Source organism: Pseudophryne corroboree, chromosome 10, assembly GCF_028390025.1.
Source record: "Pseudophryne corroboree isolate aPseCor3 chromosome 10, aPseCor3.hap2, whole genome shotgun sequence".
Taxonomy (NCBI): Eukaryota; Metazoa; Chordata; class Amphibia; order Anura; family Myobatrachidae; genus Pseudophryne; species Pseudophryne corroboree.
In genome coordinates, this window is record NC_086453.1 from 195542210 (window position 1) to 195564138 (window position 21929).

At 43.9% G+C, this 21929-nt stretch overlaps 1 protein-coding gene across 2 annotated transcripts in view; it reads right to left on the minus strand.

Moving 5' to 3' along the window:
* The window catches only part of LOC134966347 (collagen alpha-1(XII) chain-like), a 300135-nt gene that overhangs the window by 149780 nt on the left and 128426 nt on the right, over window positions 1–21929 (minus strand). For both annotated transcript variants that reach the window (XM_063943018.1, XM_063943019.1), the window contains exon 3: window positions 18851–19417. In XM_063943018.1, coding sequence (XP_063799088.1) covers window positions 18851–19417 — 567 coding nt within the window. The remainder of the gene's footprint in view (window positions 1–18850; window positions 19418–21929) is intronic.

Consider the following 21929-nt stretch of genomic DNA (forward strand, 5'->3'; position numbering starts at 1 on the left):
CAGTATATATAGTAGGAGGACAGTGCAGAATTTTGCTGACCACCAGTATATAATATATAGCAGTACGGTACAGTAGGCCACTGCTCTACCTACCTCTGTGTCGTCAAGTATACTATCCATCCATACCTGTGGTGCATTTTAGTTGTGCGCAGTATATATAGTAGGAGGACAGTGCAGAATTTTGCTGACCACCAGTATATAATATATAGCAGTACGGTACAGTAAGCCACTGCTCTACCTACCTCTGTGTCGTCAAGTATACTATCCATCCATACCTGTGGTGCATTTTTGTTGTGCGCAGTATATATAGTAGGAGGACAGTGCAGAATTTTGCTGACCACCAGTATATAATATATAGCAGTACGGTACAGTAGGCCACTGCTCTACCTACCTCTGTGTCGTCAAGTATACTATCCATCCATACCTGTGGTGCATTTTAGTTGTGCGCAGTATATATAGTAGGAGGACAGTGCAGAATTTTGCTGACCACCAGTATATAATATATAGCAGTACGGTACAGTAGGCCACTGCTCTACCTACCTCTGTGTCGTCAAGTATACTATCCATCCATACCTGTGGTGCATTTTTGTTGTGCGCAGTATATATAGTAGGAGGACAGTGCAGAATTTTGCTGACCACCAGTATATAATATATAGCAGTACGGTACAGTAGGCCACTGCTCTACCTACCTCTGTGTCGTCAAGTATACTATCCATCCATACCTGTGGTGCATTTTAGTTGTGCGCAGTATATATAGTAGGAGGACAGTGCAGAATTTTGCTGACCACCAGTATATAATATATAGCAGTACGGTACAGTAGGCCACTGCTCTACCTACCTCTGTGTCGTCAAGTATACTATCCATCCATACCTGTGGTGAATTTTTGTTGTGCACAGTATATATAATAGGAGGACAGTGCAGAATTTTGCTGACCACCAGTATATAATATATAGCAGTACGGTACAGTAGGCCACTGCTCTACCTACCTCTGTGTCATCAAGTATACTATCCATCCATACCTGTGGTGCATTTTAGTTGTGCGCAGTATATATAGTAGGAGGACAGTGCAGAATTTTGCTGACCACCAGTATATAATATATAGCAGTACGGTACAGCAGGCCACTGCTCTACCTCCTCTGTTTTGTCAAGTATACTATCCATCCATACCTGTGGTGCATTTTAGTTGTGCGCAGTATATATAGTAGGAGGACAGTGCAGAATTTTGCTGACCACCAGTATATATATATATAGCAGTACGGTACAGTAGTCCACTGCTCTACTTACCTCTGTGTCGTCAAGTATACTATCCATCCATACCTGTGCTGCATTTTAGTTGTGCGCAGTATTATATAGTAGGAGGACAGTGCAGAATTTTGCTGACCACCAGTATATATATATAGCAGTACGGTACAGTAGTCCATTGCTCTACCTCTGTGTCGTCAAGTATACTACAAAAGTTCAGTAAAATGATCCAAAAATCAAACTTGCCAATATGCCAATTACGACACGGAGTGGCAAGGAACGGCTGAGGCCCTGGCCTATGTTCATGGCTAGTTGTTCAGATTCACATGAGGATGGAAGCACTCATCCTCTCGCTAGAAAACTGCAGTGCCACTCCAAGGTGGGCCAGGTGTTTGTGTCAGCCACTTGGGTCGCTTAGCTTAGCCATCCAGCGACCTTGGTGCACCTCTTTTTTTCTTTGCATCATGTGCTGTTTGGGGACTTCTTTTTAAATCTGCCATCCTGTCTGATACTGCAGTGCCACTCCTAGATGGGCCAGGTGTTTGTGTCGGCCACTTGGGTCGCTTAGCTTTGTCACACAGCTACCTCATTGCTCCTCTTTTTTTCTTTGCATCATGTGCTGTTTGGGGACTTCTTTTTAAATCTGCCATCCTGTCTGATACTGCAGTGCCACTCCTAGATGGGCCAGGTGTTTGTGTCGGCCACTTGGGTCGCTTAGCTTTGTCACACAGCTACCTCATTGCTCCTCTTTTTTTCTTTGCATCATGTGCTGTTTGGAGACTATTTTTTAAATCTGCCATCCTGTCCGACACTGCAGTGCCACTCCTAGATGGGCCAGGTGTTTGTGTCGGCCACTTGGGTCGCTTAGCTTAGCCATCCAGCGACCTCGGTGCAAATTTTAGGACTAAAAATAATATTGTGAGGTGTGAGGTGTTCAGAATAGACTGGAAATGAGTGGAAATTATGGTTATTGAGGTTAATAATACTATGGGATCAAAATGACCCCCAAATTCTATGATTTAAGCTGTTTTTGAGGGGTTTTTGTAAAAAAAACACCCGAATCCAAAACACACCCGAATCCGACAAAAAATTTTCAGGGAGGTTTTGCCAAAACGCGTCCGAATCCAAAACCAAAACACAAAACCAGAAAAATTTCCGGTGCACATCACTACTGCTAACATACATAACCGATTCTGCCTAAATAAGATTATGAAACTAAGCAAATTGCCCAGGTGCCATCCATCCACCCACATGAACTAAAGAAACTAAGTTGATAGACAATTATTTATTTTCCTTGTGAAGTCCTTTCATAACTGGGTTAGTGCAACACAATTAGGGAAAAAAGGAATCATTAAGTGAAAAGGGAACAATATCAGAAATATTAACTTATAGACTGTGAACCGAACTTCTATCATGCTGTACCACAACCCATGATGTATGTGAAGGAACTCTGAGGGGTGCAAGTATAAAATATATTGTAGACATTTTTTTTTGGTTACACTTCAGTATGGTTTCATGGAGGGACCAGTCACACCTAACAAAACATGATACGTTTTTATGAGGAGATAAGTTTTAAACGGAATGTTGGCAGTACAATTTATTTATTTGGATTTTGTAAAATCTTTCATTACTGTTCCATATAACAGACTGGAACATAAGATGAGATTCCTACAGATGCTTCTTTATACAACTCTGGGGGTAAATATAATACGGTTCAAGTTGCCAGAAGTGCGGGACTTCGGGCAAGAATGCCCATAGTTTTAAAGTGGCAGTCATTTACAAACCAAAACCAGGCAGCCTGGCTGTTTAAACAGGGGTACCGCAGCCATGTTTACTATCGCAGGAAATGCAGGTGATGTCCGGCCCCCAAAATGGCCATGACGCGTCTGCGTTTCCCGATCTCCCCCCATCACACGTCACCGCCCCCAGATGCCCGTTGCCTGTCAATCACCATGCGGTCGCATCCTTCCGCAGTGGATGCGTCCATCTCTAAATAATGGCCATAATCCTTTCTCAGTGCCTCATGAGAATGCAAACTCCACAAAAACAAAAGCAAAAGGATGATATCATGGTATATAGCACTATATATATATATATATATATTCCTGCAATGGACACAATGTAACAAGGGTGCTATTTCAGACCTGATCGCTCAGCTGCGTTTTCGTACAGCCTGCGATCAGGTCTGAACTGTGCATGCGCAATGTGCAGGCACGTCGGTCCGCAGCGACGTGGATCGGTGGGCAGCAATGGGATGTCCGAGAAAAGCGATCGCGCGGGCGATCGCAAGGTGGCTGACAGGAAGAGGCCGTTTGTGGGTGGCAACTGACCGTTTTTAAGGAGTGTCCAGAGAAACGCAGGCGGGACCAGGTGTTTGAAGGGAGGGATTCTGATGTCAGCGCCGTCCCCGATCATCGCACTGGAAGAGTAAGTCCTGGGCTGTGTTTGTGCAGCTCTCCTGCACATGCAATTGCACCCTTGCACAGCGATTCCCACTCCCCCTGTAAGCGGCAACTACCTGATCGCAGGGAAGCAAAAAATGCACCCTAGCCATCAGGTCTGATTTAGGCCCAAGGTCTGTAGTAATAAATGTGAGTATACTATCTCCTCACAAAGCATGTCACAGCTAGCAAATACAAAGAATAAAACTTTCCTGTGTGCTGTCGCTTCCTGAAATGTTTTGGATACTTCTAGTGTGATAAAATCTAGACAAATCCCAGGTTCCCACGGCCCTGAATATTTGCTGCTGGAATATTTCTTGCTGGCACTTAATCTTTTTAGGTTCAGACAGCTTTTAATTTGCCATCATAATATTGACCACTAGGATTAATAAATCTGTTAAAACAGAACAATTCGGAATACACCACTAAGTGATAAAGAGGGTAATCTGTTTATGTACCATAACTCCTTTTCAACTTTTCTGTCTAGTTTTGGATATTTCATTAAATTTATCTTTTATGTAATTATTTATAATGATTTATAAAGCAACAGAACGTAAGTACAGAAAGATACACAACACTGTCTCCTTATCATAAATACGAAAGCATCAATCTCTTTCTGGGTCTGGTTATAAAACACTGGTTTTCTTCCCAGGCCTGGCTATCACACACGCATACAGAGATTTCTCTGGTTTTACTACTCAGCACAAGCCAACTCCTAGATGCATAATACGTTGTAGTGGCTTGGCGCAATTTCACTCTGAAGGTAAATACAGTGGAGTGGCAAACATCTCAGATATTCTGGACTGCTTCTCCCCTGGAGGCGGTAGTGGGACGGTTTTTCATCTGTGCTTACTATGAGGTACTGCACAGCAGGTGATATAATTTCTGCAAGGGCTCTCAGCCCGGATGTATCTCAGCCCGGATGTATACCCTTCAGAACTCACTGTCTAATCCAGCTTCAGATGATACACTAGCAGCTGCATCGAGTCTTCATGCATCTGCCAAATATGATGTGACTGCATGCCTTATCATGGGTTCCTCAATGACCAGAATATGCAATCTGAATGGTTTACTGGTAACTTCCTGTCACAAACCTGCGGAGGACTCTGGGTTCTAAAGCTATTCGCTAGTATTTGTGTGACTAGAGACATAGACACTGTTAGCTTTCACCAGGGACCCCCCACAAGGAGCATAGGCTCTGCTGCATCTTGTATGCAGCTTGTAGTCCTGTGCACTGGTTCCTGGTATGATTAGCTGGTAGTGGATTGCAGAAAGGAGAGTCAGCAAAACTAGGCCTGGTACACTGGAAGTCATTGAAAAGCCCCAGGGATGATGCAAAGGAAAGTCATGAACAAAGCCAAGGGACACTGGCAGTGTCGGACTGCAGCATGTAGGGCCCACCGGGGGAATACAGTGGTAGAGGCCCATGTTTAGGGGTGTGACCGGTCTCTAGAGGGGGTATGCCCAGCCGCCACATTGGTTTGCATAACCATTTTGCACTGGTTGGTCCCCTAGATAAATATATACAGTAAATACTGTAGTGCGTGCATGATAATGTACTAGATTAGTAACAGCACAGTCTAGAACCTGATCCATAGAGGAGAGGGTGGGCCCCCAGACAGTAGGGCCCACTGGTGGTTTCCCCTGTACCCCTGTGGGCCAGTCCAACCCTGGACACTGGGAGGCCTCGGATAACCCACAAGGATATAACACAGAGCAGTCTGTAACAAGCCGGGTCATACACTGGAGCATACAATTAGAGTTAAAAAAAAAGTAGCTGTAGCAAGGTAGTGAATCTAATACTGGTAGCTTGATGCATAAATAGGGAAGCCTTGTTTAAATTGCCTGTCTCCATAATCCCATAGGTCACATAGCCACATTAATCTACAGAAGTGCCATACGCCCCCTATAAGAAGAGAAGAATGGTGCTGGCAATGCAGTTGGTGTAGTGCACAAGGGAACAGCTGTGGATGGGGGATGCGGTTAATTTACCTACAATTAAAGTCCCGACGGTCAAAATACAGACAACCAGTGACCGATGGTCAAAATCCCGACAAGGTCAAAATCATGATCAAAATACCGACATTTAAAATGCTGACAAGGCCAAAATACCAACATTTAAAATGTCGACAGGTCTGCTAGAGACCGCAAGCGGAAGTGACGATTCGGGAGCAGTAGCGCGCGCACACGCAGGACAGAGCGGGATGGAGCAGACGCACCAGCTGCAAGGTACAAGTGCCGGGGGAGCCAGGGGAGCAAGGTGACCGACGGAGGGGGAGAGTGGAGTGAAGCGGAACTGAGCGGGAAGCGGGCATCCTGCAGCCTGAGCAGCCTGAGCCACTGCCTGAGCCACAGCATCTGAGTGCTGATCGGAGGAGCAGGGAGCAGATAAGTATTAACTTTTCCTACTTTGTTGTATAATCGATTGTCTCCCTTTGTCCATTACTATATTTTATTGTACTTAATTTGTACTTAATTTATCCTTTATTTGTCCTTTATTTATTTATGTATTTATTTATTTATGTATTGTCCCTTATATATTGTCCTTACTTAATTTATCCTTTATTTGTCCTTTATTTATTTATGTATTGTCCTTTATTGTCCCTTATATATTGTCCTTTATATATATATATATATATATATATATATATATATATATATATATATCGTCCCTCTCTTTTGTTTTTCTGAAGGTAACAGGGAGTTAACATTTATTAAAAATGGGTGGGGCCGAGATTGAGATTCTCACTCAGTGCGTATAGTGCCTGATGTATGCGCACCTGTAACAACAGTCCGAGTGCGGGTACATCTGTGCGAGATGTGAGCGAACGGCTGCCCTGGAAGCCCAGGTGATGATCTAGAGCAGACCGTTTTCGCGACTGAGGAGTATTCACAATCTCGAGCAAATTTTAGATAGAACGGTGGAGGAGTTGCAGGGGGGAACACTGATAGACGAGGATGATCAGGTAGACAGCTGGGTCACGGTTAGAAGAAAGAAGAGAGGGAGGGGGAGACATGACATCTCCGATCTGCCAAACCCCAACAAATTCGCTCGATTGGACAAAGATTCTGAGGATGGCAGTGAGAAAATTACGGAACCGGAGGAGACTGTTCCCTATAGCAACCAGAGGAGCGGTTCCACCGGTACAGATGGGAAAAAATGTAGTGAGGTACCTAGTCAGATTGTGGTGGCAGGGGATTCTATTATCAGGAGGACAGACAAGGCAATCTTCTACTGGGACCGTGATCGTCGTACAGTCTGTTGTCTTCCGTGTGCTCGGGTACGGCACATCGTGGATCGGGTAGATAGATTGTTGCGAGGGGCTGAAAAAGACCTGGCGGTCTTGGTGCATGTTGGCACCAATGACAAAATTAGTGATAGGTGGGATGTCCTTAAGAAAGACTATAGGGAATTAGGTAAGAAACTTAAGGCAAGGAAATCTAGGGTAATAGTCTCCGAAATATTACCAGTGCCACGCGCTAGCCCAGGGAGGCAGATGGAGATTAGGGAGGTAAATGTGTGGCTTAGAGACTGGTGTAGGAAGTAGTGATGAGCGCCTGAAATTTTTCGGGTTTTGGTTTTGGGTTCGGTTCCGCGGCCGTGTTTTGGGTTCGACCGCGTTTTGGCAAAACCTCACCGAATTTTTTTTGTCGGATTCGGGTGTGTTTTGGATTCGGGTGTTTTTTTCAAAAAACCCTAAAAAACAGCTTAAATCATAGAATTTGGGGGTCATTTTGATCCCATATTATTATTAACCTCAAAAACCATAATTTCCACTCATTTTCAGTCTATTCTGAATACCTCACACCTCACAATATTATTTTTAGTCCTAAAATTTGCACCGAGGTCGCTGGATGACTAAGCTAAGCGACCCTAGTGGCCGACACAAACACCTGGCCCATCTAGGAGTGGCACTGCAGTGTCACGCAGGATGTCCCTTCCAAAAAACCCTCCCCAAACCGCACATGACGCAAAGAAAAAAAGAGGCGCAATGAGGTAGCTGTGTGAGTAAGATTAGCGACCCTAGTGGCCGACACAAACACCGGGCCCATTTAGGAGTGGCACTGCAGTGTCACGCAGGATGTCCCTTCCAAAAAACCCTCCCCAAACAGCACATGACGCAAAGAAAAAAAGAGGCGCAATGAGGTAGCTGTGTGAGTAAGATTAGCGACCCTAGTGGCCGACACAAACACCGGGCCCATCTAGGAGTGGCACTGCAGTGTCACGCAGGATGTCCCTTCCAAAAAACCCTCCCCAAACAGCACATGACGCAAAGAAAAAAAGAGGCGCAATGAGGTAGCTGTGTGAGTAAGATTAGCGACCGCAGTGGCCGACACAAACACCGGGCCCATTTAGGAGTGGCACTGCAGTGTCACGCAGGATGTCCCTTCCAAAAAACCCTCCCCAAACAGCACATGACGCAAAGAAAAAAAGAGGCGCAATGAGGTAGCTGTGTGAGTAAGATTAGCGACCCTAGTGGCCGACACAAACACCGGGCCCATCTAGGAGTGGCACTGCAGTGTCACGCAGGATGGCCCTTCCAAAAAACCCTCCCCAAACAGCACATGACGCAAAGAAAAAAAGAGGCGCAATGAGGTAGCTGACTGTGTGAGTAAGATAAGCGACCCTAGTGGCCCACACAAACACCGGGCCCATTTAGGAGTGGCACTGCAGTGTCACGCAGGATGTCCCTTCCAAAAAACCCTCCCCAAACAGCACATGACGCAAAGAAAAATAAAAGAAAAAAGTGGTGCAAGATGGAATTGTCCTTGGGCCCTCCCACCCACCCTTATGTTGTATAAACAAAACAGGACATGCACACTTTAACCAACCCATCATTTCAGTGACAGGGTCTGCCACACGACTGTGACTGATATGACGGGTTGGTTTGGACCCCCCCAAAAAAAGAAGCAATTAATCTCTCCTTGCACAAACTGGCTCTACAGAGGCAAGATGTCCACCTTATCATCATCCTCCGATATATCACCGTGTACATCCCCCTCCTCACAGATTATCAATTCGTCCCCACTGGAATCCACCATCTCAGCTCCCTGTGTACTTTGTGGAGGCAATTGCTGCTGGTCAATGTCTCCGCGGAGGAATTGATTATAATTCATTTTAATGAACATCATCTTCTCCACATTTTCTGGATGTAACCTCGTACGCCGATTGCTGACAAGGTGAGCGGCGGCACTAAACACTCTTTCGGAGTACACACTTGTGGGAGGGCAACTTAGGTAGAATAAAGCCAGTTTGTGCAAGGGCCTCCAAATTGCCTCTTTTTCCTGCCAGTATAAGTATGGACTGTGTGACGTGCCTACTTGGATGCGGTCACTCATATAATCCTCCACCATTCTTTCAATGGGGAGAGAATCATATGCAGTGACAGTAGACGACATGTCCGTAATCGTTGTCAGGTCCTTCAGTCCGGACCAGATGTCAGCATCAGCAGTCGCTCCAGACTGCCCTGCATCACCGCCAGCGGGTGGGCTCGGAATTCTGAGCCTTTTCCTCGCACCCCCAGTTGCGGGAGAATGTGAAGGAGGAGATGTTGACAGGTCGCGTTCCGCTTGACTTGACAATTTTCTCACCAGCAGGTCTTTCAACCCCAGCAGACTTGTGTCTGCCGGAAAGAGAGATCCAAGGTAGGCTTTAAATCTAGGATCGAGCATGGTGGCCAAAATGTAGTGCTCTGATTTCAACAGATTGACCACCCGTGAATCCTTGTTAAGCGAATTAAGGGCTCCATCCACAAGTCCCACATGCCTAGCGGAATCGCTCCGTGTTAGCTCCTCCTTCAATGTCTCCAGCTTCTTCTGCAAAAGCCTGATGAGGGGAATGACCTGACTCAGGCTGGCAGTGTCTGAACTGACTTCACGTGTGGCAAGTTCAAAGGGCAGCAGAACCTTGCACAACGTTGAAATCATTCTCCACTGCGCTTGAGACAGGTGCATTCCACCTCCTATATCATGCTCAATTGTATAGGCTTGAATGGCCTTTTGCTGCTCCTCCAACCTCTGAAGCATATAGAGGGTTGAATTCCACCTCGTTACCACTTCTTGCTTCAGATGATGGCAGGGCAGGTTCAGTAGTTTTTGGTGGTGCTCCAGTCTTCTGTACATGGTGCCTGTACGCCGAAAGTGTCCCGCAATTCTTCTGGCCACCGACAGCATCTCTTGCACGCCCCTGTCGTTTTTTAAAAAATTCTGCACCACCAAATTCAAGGTATGTGCAAAACATGGGACGTGCTGGAATTTGCCCATATTTAATGCACACACAATATTGCTGGCGTTGTCCGATGCCACAAATCCACAGGAGAGTCCAATTGGGGTAAGCCATTCCGCGATGATCTTCCTCAGTTGCCGTAAGAGGTTTTCAGCTGTGTGCGTATTCTGGAAAGCGGTGATACAAAGCGTAGCCTGCCTAGGAAAGAGTTGGCGTTTGCGAGATGCTGCTACTGGTGCCGCCGCTGCTGTTCTTGCGGCGGGAGTCCATACATCTACCCAGTGGGCTGTCACAGTCATATAGTCCTGACCCTGCCCTGCTCCACTTGTCCACATGTCCGTGGTTAAGTGGACATTGGGTACAGCTGCATTTTTTAGGACACTGGTGACTCTTTTTCTGAGGTCTGTATACATTTTCGGTATCGCCTGCCTAGAGAAATGGAACCTAGATGGTATTTGGTACCGGGGACACAGTACCTCCAACAAGTCTCTAGTTGGCTCTGCAGTAATGATGGATACCGGAACCACGTTTCTCACCACCCAGGATGCCAAGGCCTCAGTTATCCGCTTTGCAGTAGGATGACTGCTGTGATATTTCATCTTCCTCGCAAAGGACTGTTGGACAGTCAATTGCTTGGTGGAAGTAGTAAAAGTGGTCTTACGACTTCCCCTCTGGGATGACCATCGACTCCCAGCAGCAACAACAGCAGCGCCAGCAGCAGTAGGCGTTACACGCAAGGATGCATCGGAGGAATCCCAGGCAGGAGAGGAATCATCAGAATTGCCAGTGACATGGCCTGCAGGACTATTGGCATTCCTGGGGAAGGAGGAAATTGACACTGAGGGAGTTGGTGGGGTGGTTTGCGTGAGCTTGGTTACAAGAGGAAGGGATTTACTGGTCAGTGGACTGCTTCCGCTGTCACCCAAAGTTTTTGAACTTGTCACTGACTTATTATGAATGCGCTGCAGGCGACGTATAAGGGAGGATGTTCCGAGGTGGTTAACGTCCTTACCCCTACTTATTACAGCTTGACAAAGGGAACACACGGCTTGACACCTGTTGTCCGCATTTCTGTTGAAATACCTCCACACCGAAGAGCTGATTTTTTTGGTATTTTCACCAGGCATGTCAACGGCCATATTCCTCCCACGGACAACAGGTGTCTCCCCGGGTGCCTGACTTAAACAAACCACCTCACCATCAGAATCCTCCTGGTCAATTTCCTCCCCAGCGCCAGCAACACCCATATCCTCCTCATCCTGGTGTACTTCAACACTGACATCTTCAATCTGACTATCAGGAACTGGACTGCGGGTGCTCCTTCCAGCACTTGCAGGGGGCGTGCAAATGGTGGAAGGCGCATGCTCTTCACGTCCAGTGTTGGGAAGGTCAGGCATCGCAACCGACACAATTGGACTCTCCTTGTGGATTTGGGATTTCGAAGAACGCACAGTTCTTTGCGGTGCTACTGCTTTTGCCAGCTTGAGTCTTTTCATTTTTCTAGCGAGAGGCTGAGTGCCTCAATCCTCATGTGAAGCTGAACCACTAGCCATGAACATAGGCCAGGGCCTCAGCCGTTCCTTGCCACTCCGTGTGGTAAATGGCATATTGGCAAGTTTACGCTTCTCCTCCGACAATTTTATTTTAGGTTTTGGAGTCCTTTTTTTACTGATATTTGGTGTTTTGGATTTGACATGCTCTGTACTATGACATTGGGCATCGGCCTTGGCAGACGACGTTGCTGGCATTTCATCGTCTCGGCCATGACTAGTGGCAGCAGCGTCAGCACGAGGTGGAAGTGGATCTTGATCTTTCCCTAATTTTGGAACCTCAACATTTTTGTTCTCCATATTTTAATAGGCACAACTAAAAGGCACCTCAGGTAAACAATGGAGATGGATGGATACTAGTATACAATTATGGACGGACTGCCGAGTGCCGACACAGAGGTAGCTACAGCCGTGGACTACCGTACTGTACTGTGTCTGCTGCTAATATAGACTGGTTGATAAAGAGATGTAGTAGTATGTATGTATAAAGAAGAAAGAAAAAAAAACCACGGGTAGGTGGTATACAATTATGGACGGACTGCCGAGTGCCGACACAGAGGTAGCTACAGCCGTGAACTACCGTACTGTACTGTGTCTGCTGCTAATATAGACTGGTTGATAAAGAGATGTAGTAGTATGTATGTATGTATAAAGAAGAAAGAAAAAAAAACCTCGGGTAGGTGGTATACAATTATGGACGGACTGCCGAGTGCCGACACAGAGGTAGCTACAGCCGTGGACTACCGTACTGTACTGTGTCTGCTGCTAATATAGACTGGTTGATAAAGAGATGTAGTAGTATGTATGTATAAAGAAGAAAGAAAAAAAAACCTCGGGTAGGTGGTATACAATTATGGACGGACTGCCGAGTGCCGACACAGAGGTAGCTACAGCCGTGAACTACCGTACTGTACTGTGTCTGCTGCTAATATAGACTGGTTGATAAAGAGATGTAGTAGTATGTATGTATGTATAAAGAAGAAAGAAAAAAAAACCACGGGTAGGTGGTATACAATTATGGACGGACTGCCGAGTGCCGACACAGAGGTAGCTACAGCCGTGAACTACCGTACTGTACTGTGTCTGCTGCTAATATAGACTGGTTGATAAAGAGATGTAGTAGTATGTATGTATAAAGAAGAAAGAAAAAAAAACCACGGGTAGGTGGTATACAATTATGGACGGACTGCCGAGTGCCGACACAGAGGTAGCTACAGCCGTGGACTACCGTACTGTACTGTGTCTGCTGCTAATATAGACTGGTTGATAAAGAGATGTAGTAGTATGTATGTATAAAGAAGAAAGAAAAAAAAACCTCGGGTAGGTGGTATACAATTATGGACGGACTGCCGAGTGCCGACACAGAGGTAGCTACAGCCGTGAACTACCGTACTGTACTGTGTCTGCTGCTAATATAGACTGGTTGATAAAGAGATGTAGTAGTATGTATGTATAAAGAAGAAAGAAAAAAAAACCACGGGTAGGTGGTATACAATTATGGACGGACTGCCGAGTGCCGACACAGAGGTAGCTACAGCCGTGGACTACCGTACTGTACTGTGTCTGCTGCTAATATAGACTGGTTGATAAAGAGATGTAGTAGTATGTATGTATAAAGAAGAAAGAAAAAAAAACCACGGGTAGGTGGTATACAATTATGGACGGACTGCCGAGTGCCGACACAGAGGTAGCTACAGCCGTGAACTACCGTACTGTAATGTGTCTGCTGCTAATATAGACTGGTTGATAAAGAGATGTAGTAGTATGTATGTATAAAGAAGAAAGAAAAAAAAACCACGGGTAGGTGGTATACAATTATGGATGGACTGCCGAGTGCCGACACAGAGGTAGCTACAGCCGTGAACTACCGTACTGTGTCTGCTGCGACTGGATGATAAATAATGATATAAAAAATATATATATATCACTACTGCAGCCGGACAGGTATATATTATATAATGACGGACCTGCTGGACACTGTCTGTCAGCAGAATGAGTTTTTTATAGAATAAAAAAAAAAACACCACACAAGTGAAGTCACACGACGAGTGTTTAACTTTTTCAGGCAATCACAATATAGTATACTACTAACTATACTGGTGGTCAGTGTGGTCAGGTCACTGGTCAGTCACACTGGCAGTGGCACTCCTGCAGCAAAAGTGTGCACTGTTTAATTTTAATATAATATGTACTCCTGGCTCCTGCTATAACCTATAACTGGCACTGCAGTGCTCCCCAGTCTCCCCCACAATTATAAGCTGTGTGAGCTGAGCACAGTCAGATATATATACATAGATGATGCAGCACACTGGGCTGAGCAGTGCACACAGATATGGTATGTGACTGAGTCACTGTGTGTATCGTTTTTTTCAGGCAGAGAACGGATATATTAAATAAAACTGCACTGTCTGGTGGTCACTGTGGTCAGTCACTAGTAAACTCTGCACTCTCTACACTTCTACAGTACTCATAAGCTCCAGTAAATCAGGTCAATCTCTCTCTCTCTCTCTTCTAATCTAAATGGAGAGGACGCCAGCCACGTCCTCTCCCTATCAATCTCAATGCACGTGTGAAAATGGCGGCGACGCGCGGCTCCTTATATAGAATCCGAGTCTCGCGAGAATCCGACAGCGTCATGATGACGTTCGGGCGCGCTCGGGTTAACCGAGCAAGGCGGGAGGATCCGAGTCTGCTCGGACCCGTGAAAAAAACCATGAAGTTCGGGCGGGTTCGGATTCAGAGAAACCGAACCCGCTCATCTCTAGTAGGAAGTAGGGGTTTGTATTCTTGGAACACTGGGCGGACTTCTCAGTCAGGCACCATCTTTTTTGTGGCGATGGATTGCACCTGAATGAGGAGGGGGCTGCGGTGCTGGAGGGGGCAGGATGGTTAGAAGGTTGGAGGAGCTTTTAAACTAGGAGCATGAAGGGAGGGTTTAGCTAGAAGCTACGGGTCAAACAGTGAGAACAGTAAGGATGGGGGTAGTGAACAGTTTGGGGGTGGAGAAGGGGAAGCGAAAGATCAGCCGGCAAGGGCAAGGGTATTTGCATGGGTACTGACACAGGAATTACTGACACAGGTATTGCCCAAGATATTTCCAATTTATTACCTAATAACGATTATGGCTCAACAATACGGTATATAGAAATTTATGTCCATAGCATAAGGGAAGATACTAACATCAGGGGTGTATGATGGGGGTGGAAAGGGAGGGAGGAGAATAACAGTTGGTAAGGGTAATTCTAGAAAAGCACTTGTAAATATAGATATGATACCATTAAACCAAACGGGCAAGGGAAATACTAAGCTAAAATGTATGCTTGCAAACGCAAGAAGCCTATCAGGTAAAATGGGGCACTTGGTATGGCTTGTATCAAAGTCTCAGTATGATATTATAGGTATTACGGAAACATGGTGGGACAACTCTCACGACTGGGTTGCAAATTTTGAGGAATATTCTCTTTTCAGGAGGGATAGGGCTACCAAAAAGGGTGGAGGGGTATGTCTCTTTGTTAAACCATCTCTAAAATCAAACTTAATAGATGTTATTTACGAGGGGACTGGAGATAACGTGGAGTCGCTGTGGGTTGAGATCACTAGTGGGGGCACTGAAGCAAAGAGATCAATCATTGGCACGTGCTACAAGAAACCAGATATTAGCATACATGAGGAGGAACATCTCTTACAGCAAATTGAAAAAGCTGCGGGAATGGGGGACATCCTAATGTTAGGAGATTTTAACTATCCTGTTATAAATTGGAGTAACGATTCATGTGTAAAACCTAGGAGCAGCAGGTTCTTAAATACATTAAAGGATCAATACTTGACTCAATTAGTTGAGGCCCCAACTAGAGGTAAAACTATTCTAGACGTAATTATTACCAATAATGTGGACATTATATGAAATACTAAGGTTGGGGAGACCTTGGGAAACAGTGATCACTATATGATCACATTCGACATCAGTTTCAAGAAACATTGCTATAAGGGAACTAAAACATTTAACTTTAGAAAAGCTAACTTCAATATGCTGAGACGGGCATGAAACGACATTGACTGGGAAGTTTTGTTTCATGGTAAAGACACCACGGAAATGTGGGATGCTTTAAAAGGGTTGCTTGATAGCAATATTCACAAATTGATTCCCATGAGCAGTAAACGCAGGAGTACTAAACAGAAACCAATGTGGCTTAATAAGGAGGTCAAAGAAGCAATGGCTAAAAAGAGACTTGCTTTCAAAACATTTAAATCTAATGGAGGGGAGGAGTCATTCCAGTATTATAAGGAATGCAATAAAAGATGCAAAAAAGTAATGAGCAGCTAAAATTGTAAACGAAAAGCAAATCGATATAGAGAGTAAAACCAATCCAAAAAAGTTTTAAACTGTAAATACATAAACAGTAAAAGGTTAAAGAAGGAGAATGTAGGCCCATTAAAAGATGATTTTCGAAGTTTGATAAATGATGACAAAATAAAAGCGGAAATACTGAACAATTTTTTCCCTCAGTATTCACCAGGGAGGATCAGATGGTGAGAGTAGTGCATAACGACAGTGATGGTAATGACTCTTGGCTTGATGCTTGTTTAAGTGAGGAAGTAGTCCAGGCCCAGATGGCTTTTATCCTAGGGTTATTATGGAGATTAGGTCACAATTAGCAAAACCCCTATACTTGATATTCTATAGTTCAGTTAGATCATGCATGGTACCAAAAGATTTGCGCATAGCTGAGGTAGTGCCTTTATTTAAAATTGGAACTAAAAATAATCCTGGTAACTATAGACCAGTTAGTTTAACCTCTATAGTGGGTAAAATACTGGAAGGAATTTTGAGGGATAGCATAGAATATTATCTGCAGGCTTCTAAGATTATTAGCTAAAGTCAGCACGGGTTTGTAAGGGACAGATCATGTCAAACTAACTTAATTAGCTTCTACGAGGAAGTGAGCGAGAATCTTGACCAGGGAAAAGCAGTGGATGTGGTCTATTTAGATTTTGCAAAAGCCTTCAATACAGTGCCGCACAGGAGACTGAAAATCAAATTAAGGGAACTTGGCCTAGGATATACTATTTGTACATGGATAAGTAATTGGCTGGATAACAGAGTACAACGAGTAGTGTTCAATAGGATGTTCTCCAGCTGGGCACCAGCAGTCAACGGAAAACCGCAAGGGTTCGTACTTGGGGCCTAATTCAGAGTTGCTCGCAGCAGCAAATCTGTTAGCAGTTGGGCAAAACCATGTGCACTGCAGGTGGAGCAGATATAACATCTGCAAAGAGAGTTAGATTTGGGTGGGTTATATTGTTTCTGTGCAGGGTAAATGCTGGCTGCTTTATATTTACACTGCAATTTAGATTTCAGATTGAACACACCCCACTCAAATCTAACTCTCTCTGCAAATGTTACATCTACCCCCACCCCCCCACCCTGCAGTGCACATGGTTTTGCTCAACTGCTAACAAATTTGCTGCTGCTATCAACTCTGAATTACCCCCTTGGCCCGCTACTGTTCAATATATTTATCAATGATCTAGGAATAGGCCTGGTATGCACAGTTCAATCTTTGCAGATGATACTAAACTGTGTAAGGTAATTCATTCAGAAAGCGATGTGGAGTCTCTTCAGAATGACTTATTTAAACTTGAAACCTGGGCGTCTAAATGGAGAATGAAGTTCAATATAGAAAAATGCAAGGTTATGCATTTTGGGACAAAAAAACACACTTGCATCCTACACTCTAAATGGGGAAAATATAGGAGTAATTGTGGTGGAAAAAGATTTTGGGGTGCTCATAGATAATAGGCTTAATAACAGTACACAATGTCAAAAGCAACAAAGAAGGCAAGTAAAGTGCTTGCGTGCATAAAACGGGGCATTTGGACAAGGGACGAGGATGTAATCCTGCCGCTGTACAAATCATTGGTAAGATCCGAACCTGGAATATTGTGTTCAGTTTTGGACACCATATTATAAAAAAGATATCGGGGAACTAAAAAGAGTTCAAAGGCAAGCTACTAAATTCATTAAAGGGTTAGAAACACTGGAGTACGAGTAAAGGCTTACTAGGTTAAATATGTATACACTAGAAAAGAGACGTCTAAGAGGAGACATTATTAATATCTTCAAATATGTAAAGGGTCATTACAAGGAGTTAGCAGGGGATTTGTTTATTAAAAGAACTCTGTATAGGACACGTGGGCACTTGCTGAGGCTAGTGGAGAGAAAATTCCATACACAATGTAGGAAAGGGTGCTTCACGGTAAGGGCAATAAAGATTTGGAACTCACTGCCGGAGGAGGTAATAATGTCGGACTCTGTAAATGCACTTAAAAACTGAATCACAGTTGTCAATTGGTACTAAACCATTACTTCAGCAGATGCATTATAATATGCACAGCTTAACACAGAATACAGTTTGAACCCGATGGGCATTTTGCCTCTTTTCAACCTCACTAACTCTGTAACTATATATAAAAAAAAAAGTCGACATGAGTTTTTCATGATTTTTTCATTGAAACCGACTTGTTCATACTTTACCATCCCAGTGGACCTGGAGGGGGAATATAATAGTGTACCGACCACAGTGAGGCACTGTGCCCGAAATATTGCGAGCGCAGCGAGCCATGCGAAGGGATGCAGTACACTTATACGGTGGCCATGTCGACATACACCCCCCCAAAACCAATGAAAAACTCATGTCGACTTTTTGACCTGTGGACATTTTAAATGTTGGTATTTTGACCTTGTCGGTATTTTGATGGTCAGTCAATTGTTGTTGGCATTTTGACTGTCGGTATTTTGATTGTAGGTATTTCATGCTAAACTCGTGCATGGAACCGATAACCGATAAGAGCACTGAAAAATCAGTCCTGGGCCTCTCCCCCTTGCAGAGTAATGGCCCATTGCTTTGTAACTGTGCTCGCTTCCTGAAGACTTTTATTGCAGCATCTTCTATGACCCTGGCCTTGTCTAGTATTTTACAGCTCCAGGGACTACGACAGTGGGTCAATATATGGTACAATTCCTCACAACAGCCTTAGTGCTTCAAGAAGCAAAGCATTTATCGCAACATCCTGTTTAAACATGTCTCTCTGCTGTACAAGCTTTGGCCATTTACTTGCTATGGTCAATTACTCGGTGCCTGCCCTAAGCATTAGAGAAATGCCAAGCCTGAACTAGTTCAGTTGACAAAAGTTGGATACAGGCCCCAACTCTCAATGCGTGTCCCAAGATGAAGAATTATTTTAAATAGATTTATCTGTGGTCTTGTAGACTGCTCTTGTAGCCCTTCCCTGCAGCTAGTAAGTATTGAAGAGACAGTTTGAGAAACACTATATGTATATATACACTGCTCCTAAAAGCAGTTATACAATGCACAATGTATACACATACCAATTATAGAGTCCCGTAGATCCTTTGTAATGAGGCCAAGGTCATCCTTGTCTACAAACTTTAGGTATTTCTCATCTGGTTGACTGGCAGCTGTGGATAGAACCTGGTAGTTTCCTCGACCTGTTGTGCAAACAATAAATACTGAAACACCCATGTCCTTGAGAAGCTGAATCGGCCGGGATATGTCATCAGTAGATAGTCCATCAGTCATCCACACCAAGACTTTTGGGACATCAGCCCTAGAACCAAACTTTTCGGTATTTAGGTTCTTTTTCGCATACTCAAGTGCTTTGCCTGTGTTTGTATCCCCCATATTCTGTTTTATGTTCTGAATAGCCTTTTGGACATCGTTACTGGACCTATATTGATTGAGGGGAAATTCCAAAGTAGGGTTTGTGCTGATCTGCACAACACTAGCTTGTACGTCATGTGGACCAAATTTGAATGGGTGGAGGAGGTCCCCAATAAACTCCTTGACTTTGGAAAACTCATCATAAGTGATACTTCCTGAACTGTCCAGTAGAAAGAGCAGGTCACCTTCAGAGTCTGGGACAAAGTTGGAATGATCTGAGGAGAAGAAAAAAGTGTGATTTTTAAGTTTGTTTTTAGCAAGACGTGATGTTAAATTATTATGTGTCAAAACCTTGCGATAATAGTTGTTAACATTTAATAACAGCTCTTCATCAGCCTGACAAACTTTTTAATACCAGCTCTATAAACAATTATATTCCTCTGTAAATGTTATTCTTTTACTCTGTGTTTTATTCTCTCCATCTTCCCTGTAATGCTCACTGTAATTATATTTTTTCTTATCAGAGAGGGTAAAAAAACCAAAGTGAAAATGCAATACATTTTTGAATAGATACAGTATATACTGTACTGTATGTACTTAAAAGAAAGTATTGCACAAATAAACACAACACATACTGTACAAACACTCACACCAATCTTCACGTGTCAAACAAATGTATTACAAATGGCAAAAAGTGTTGTAAGGTGGACCAAAGTCTTGTTATCCCACAGGTTCTTGCTGTACTGCTCACTATATAATATATAACTAAGATTTTGCTATAATAGTGGAAAGCAGATCTAATGCATTCTCTTTAGATATCAGGTAGCCACTTTTCTCTACCAAGAATATTATTTTAAACTCTTAACATAAACATTACTGTGTATTTTTTTGGAAATACAGTATAACCATGTTACCATGTAGCTATGGAACCAGCAAAATGGAAGCATCAGGTCAAACAGTGGTTATTTGTTTCTATTGTTTTGGGGGTAGGTGGAGGGGGATTTGTGATTGTCACTAATCTTTGCCCTAATGTTGATGCACCAAAGCCATGCAAATGTACAATATTGCACTGTGATATGATGTTGATTTTGCTGTCAGTGCCTTGTTCGGAACCCTACTACCCTGATGCACGCAATGTCATAAAACAAGGACCAGGTGCAGAAAGCTAGGCTCAGGGCAAGGGCTGTGCAACAACCCCTCCCCCAAGTCATGGGTTTCTCGCCTTATCCCTAACACCATGCCGCAACTTCATGCCTGCATTTCACCAGCCACAGAACCTGTGTAATCCATGAGCATCTTAGTTTAAAGGGATGATATGGTAAGCCTATTTACAGGGCTATAGCAGTTTCTCATCAGCCATCTTTCAGGCTAGGCACACTTGAAGAACTTATACAGGTTGAATATCCCATATCCAAATATTCCGAAATACAGAATATTCCGAAATACATAATTTTTTAAGTAAGAGTGAGATAGTGAAACCTTTGTTTCTGACGGCTCAATGTACACAAACTTTGGTAAATACACAAGTTATTAAACATATTTGCTAAAATTACCTTCAGGCTGTGTGTATAAGGTGTATATGAAACATAAATGCATTCTGTGCTTAGACTTGGGTTCCATCACCATGATATCTCATCATGGTATGCAATTATTCCAAAATACGGAAAAATCTGATATCTAAAATACTTCTGGTCCCAAGCATTTTGTATAAGGGATACTCAACCTGTATTAAGTCCATGGGGGTCATTCCGAGTTGTTCGCTCGTTGCCGATTTTCGCAACGGAGCGATTAAGGCAAAAATGGCATGCGCATGGTACACAGTGCGCATGTGCTAAGTATTTTAGCACAAAACTTGGTAGATTTACTCACGGCTGAACGAAAAATTTTCATCGTTGAAGTGATCGGAGTGCGATTGACAGGAAGTGGGTGTTTCTGGGCGGAAACTTACCGTTTTCTCGGAGTGTGCGGAAAAACGCAGGCGTGCCAGGATAAAACGCAGGAGTGTCTGGAGAAACGGGGGGAGTGGCTGGCTGAACGCAGGGCGTGTTTGTGACGTCAAACCAACAACGAAATGGGCTGAGCTGATCGCAGTGTAGGAGTAAGTCTCGAGCTACTCAGAAACTGCTAAGACTTTTCTATTCGCAATTCTGCTAATCTTTCGTTTGCAATTCTGCTATGCAAAGATACACTCACAGAGGGCGGCGGCCTAGCGTGTGCAATGCTGCTAAAATCTGCTAGCAAACGAACAACTCGGAATGAGGGCCTATATGCAAAAACAAGATCTTTTTATCTTATTGGTGCAATTTATAGAGGAAAGAACAATTACAGACACAGTTCCGCCAATGCCATAAAAACATATGAAAATGAAACGTGATAAAAACAGCCCTCTCACTGAGGAATTTAAGATATAAAAAATATTTTACATGAATTTGGGGCGATAAACATCCATTCTTTATGTAATTCTTACTGGTTTGGGTTGGTTAAGGGTTAAATATTTGAATTAGGGCAGTTAGATGTCAAACTATTTTAACTAGGCAATTAGGGTCTTAAAGGGGTGGGATTTAGATGCCATATAAATAGAATGGATCCATTTTCCTCTTTCCTGTTTGTAATTCCCCCAACCTGTTGCACTGCATTTGCCTTGTAGTTTCCTTCCTATAGGGGAGGCACAACTTAGCGGAAATCAGTGTTCCTCATAGGCTCATTTTGGCGCAAAAGTGCTTGGGTGAGATTCTCTTTTTAGAGTGGCTCAGGGGAGGGACCAGTGGGAAAGGTGGTATTATGGGA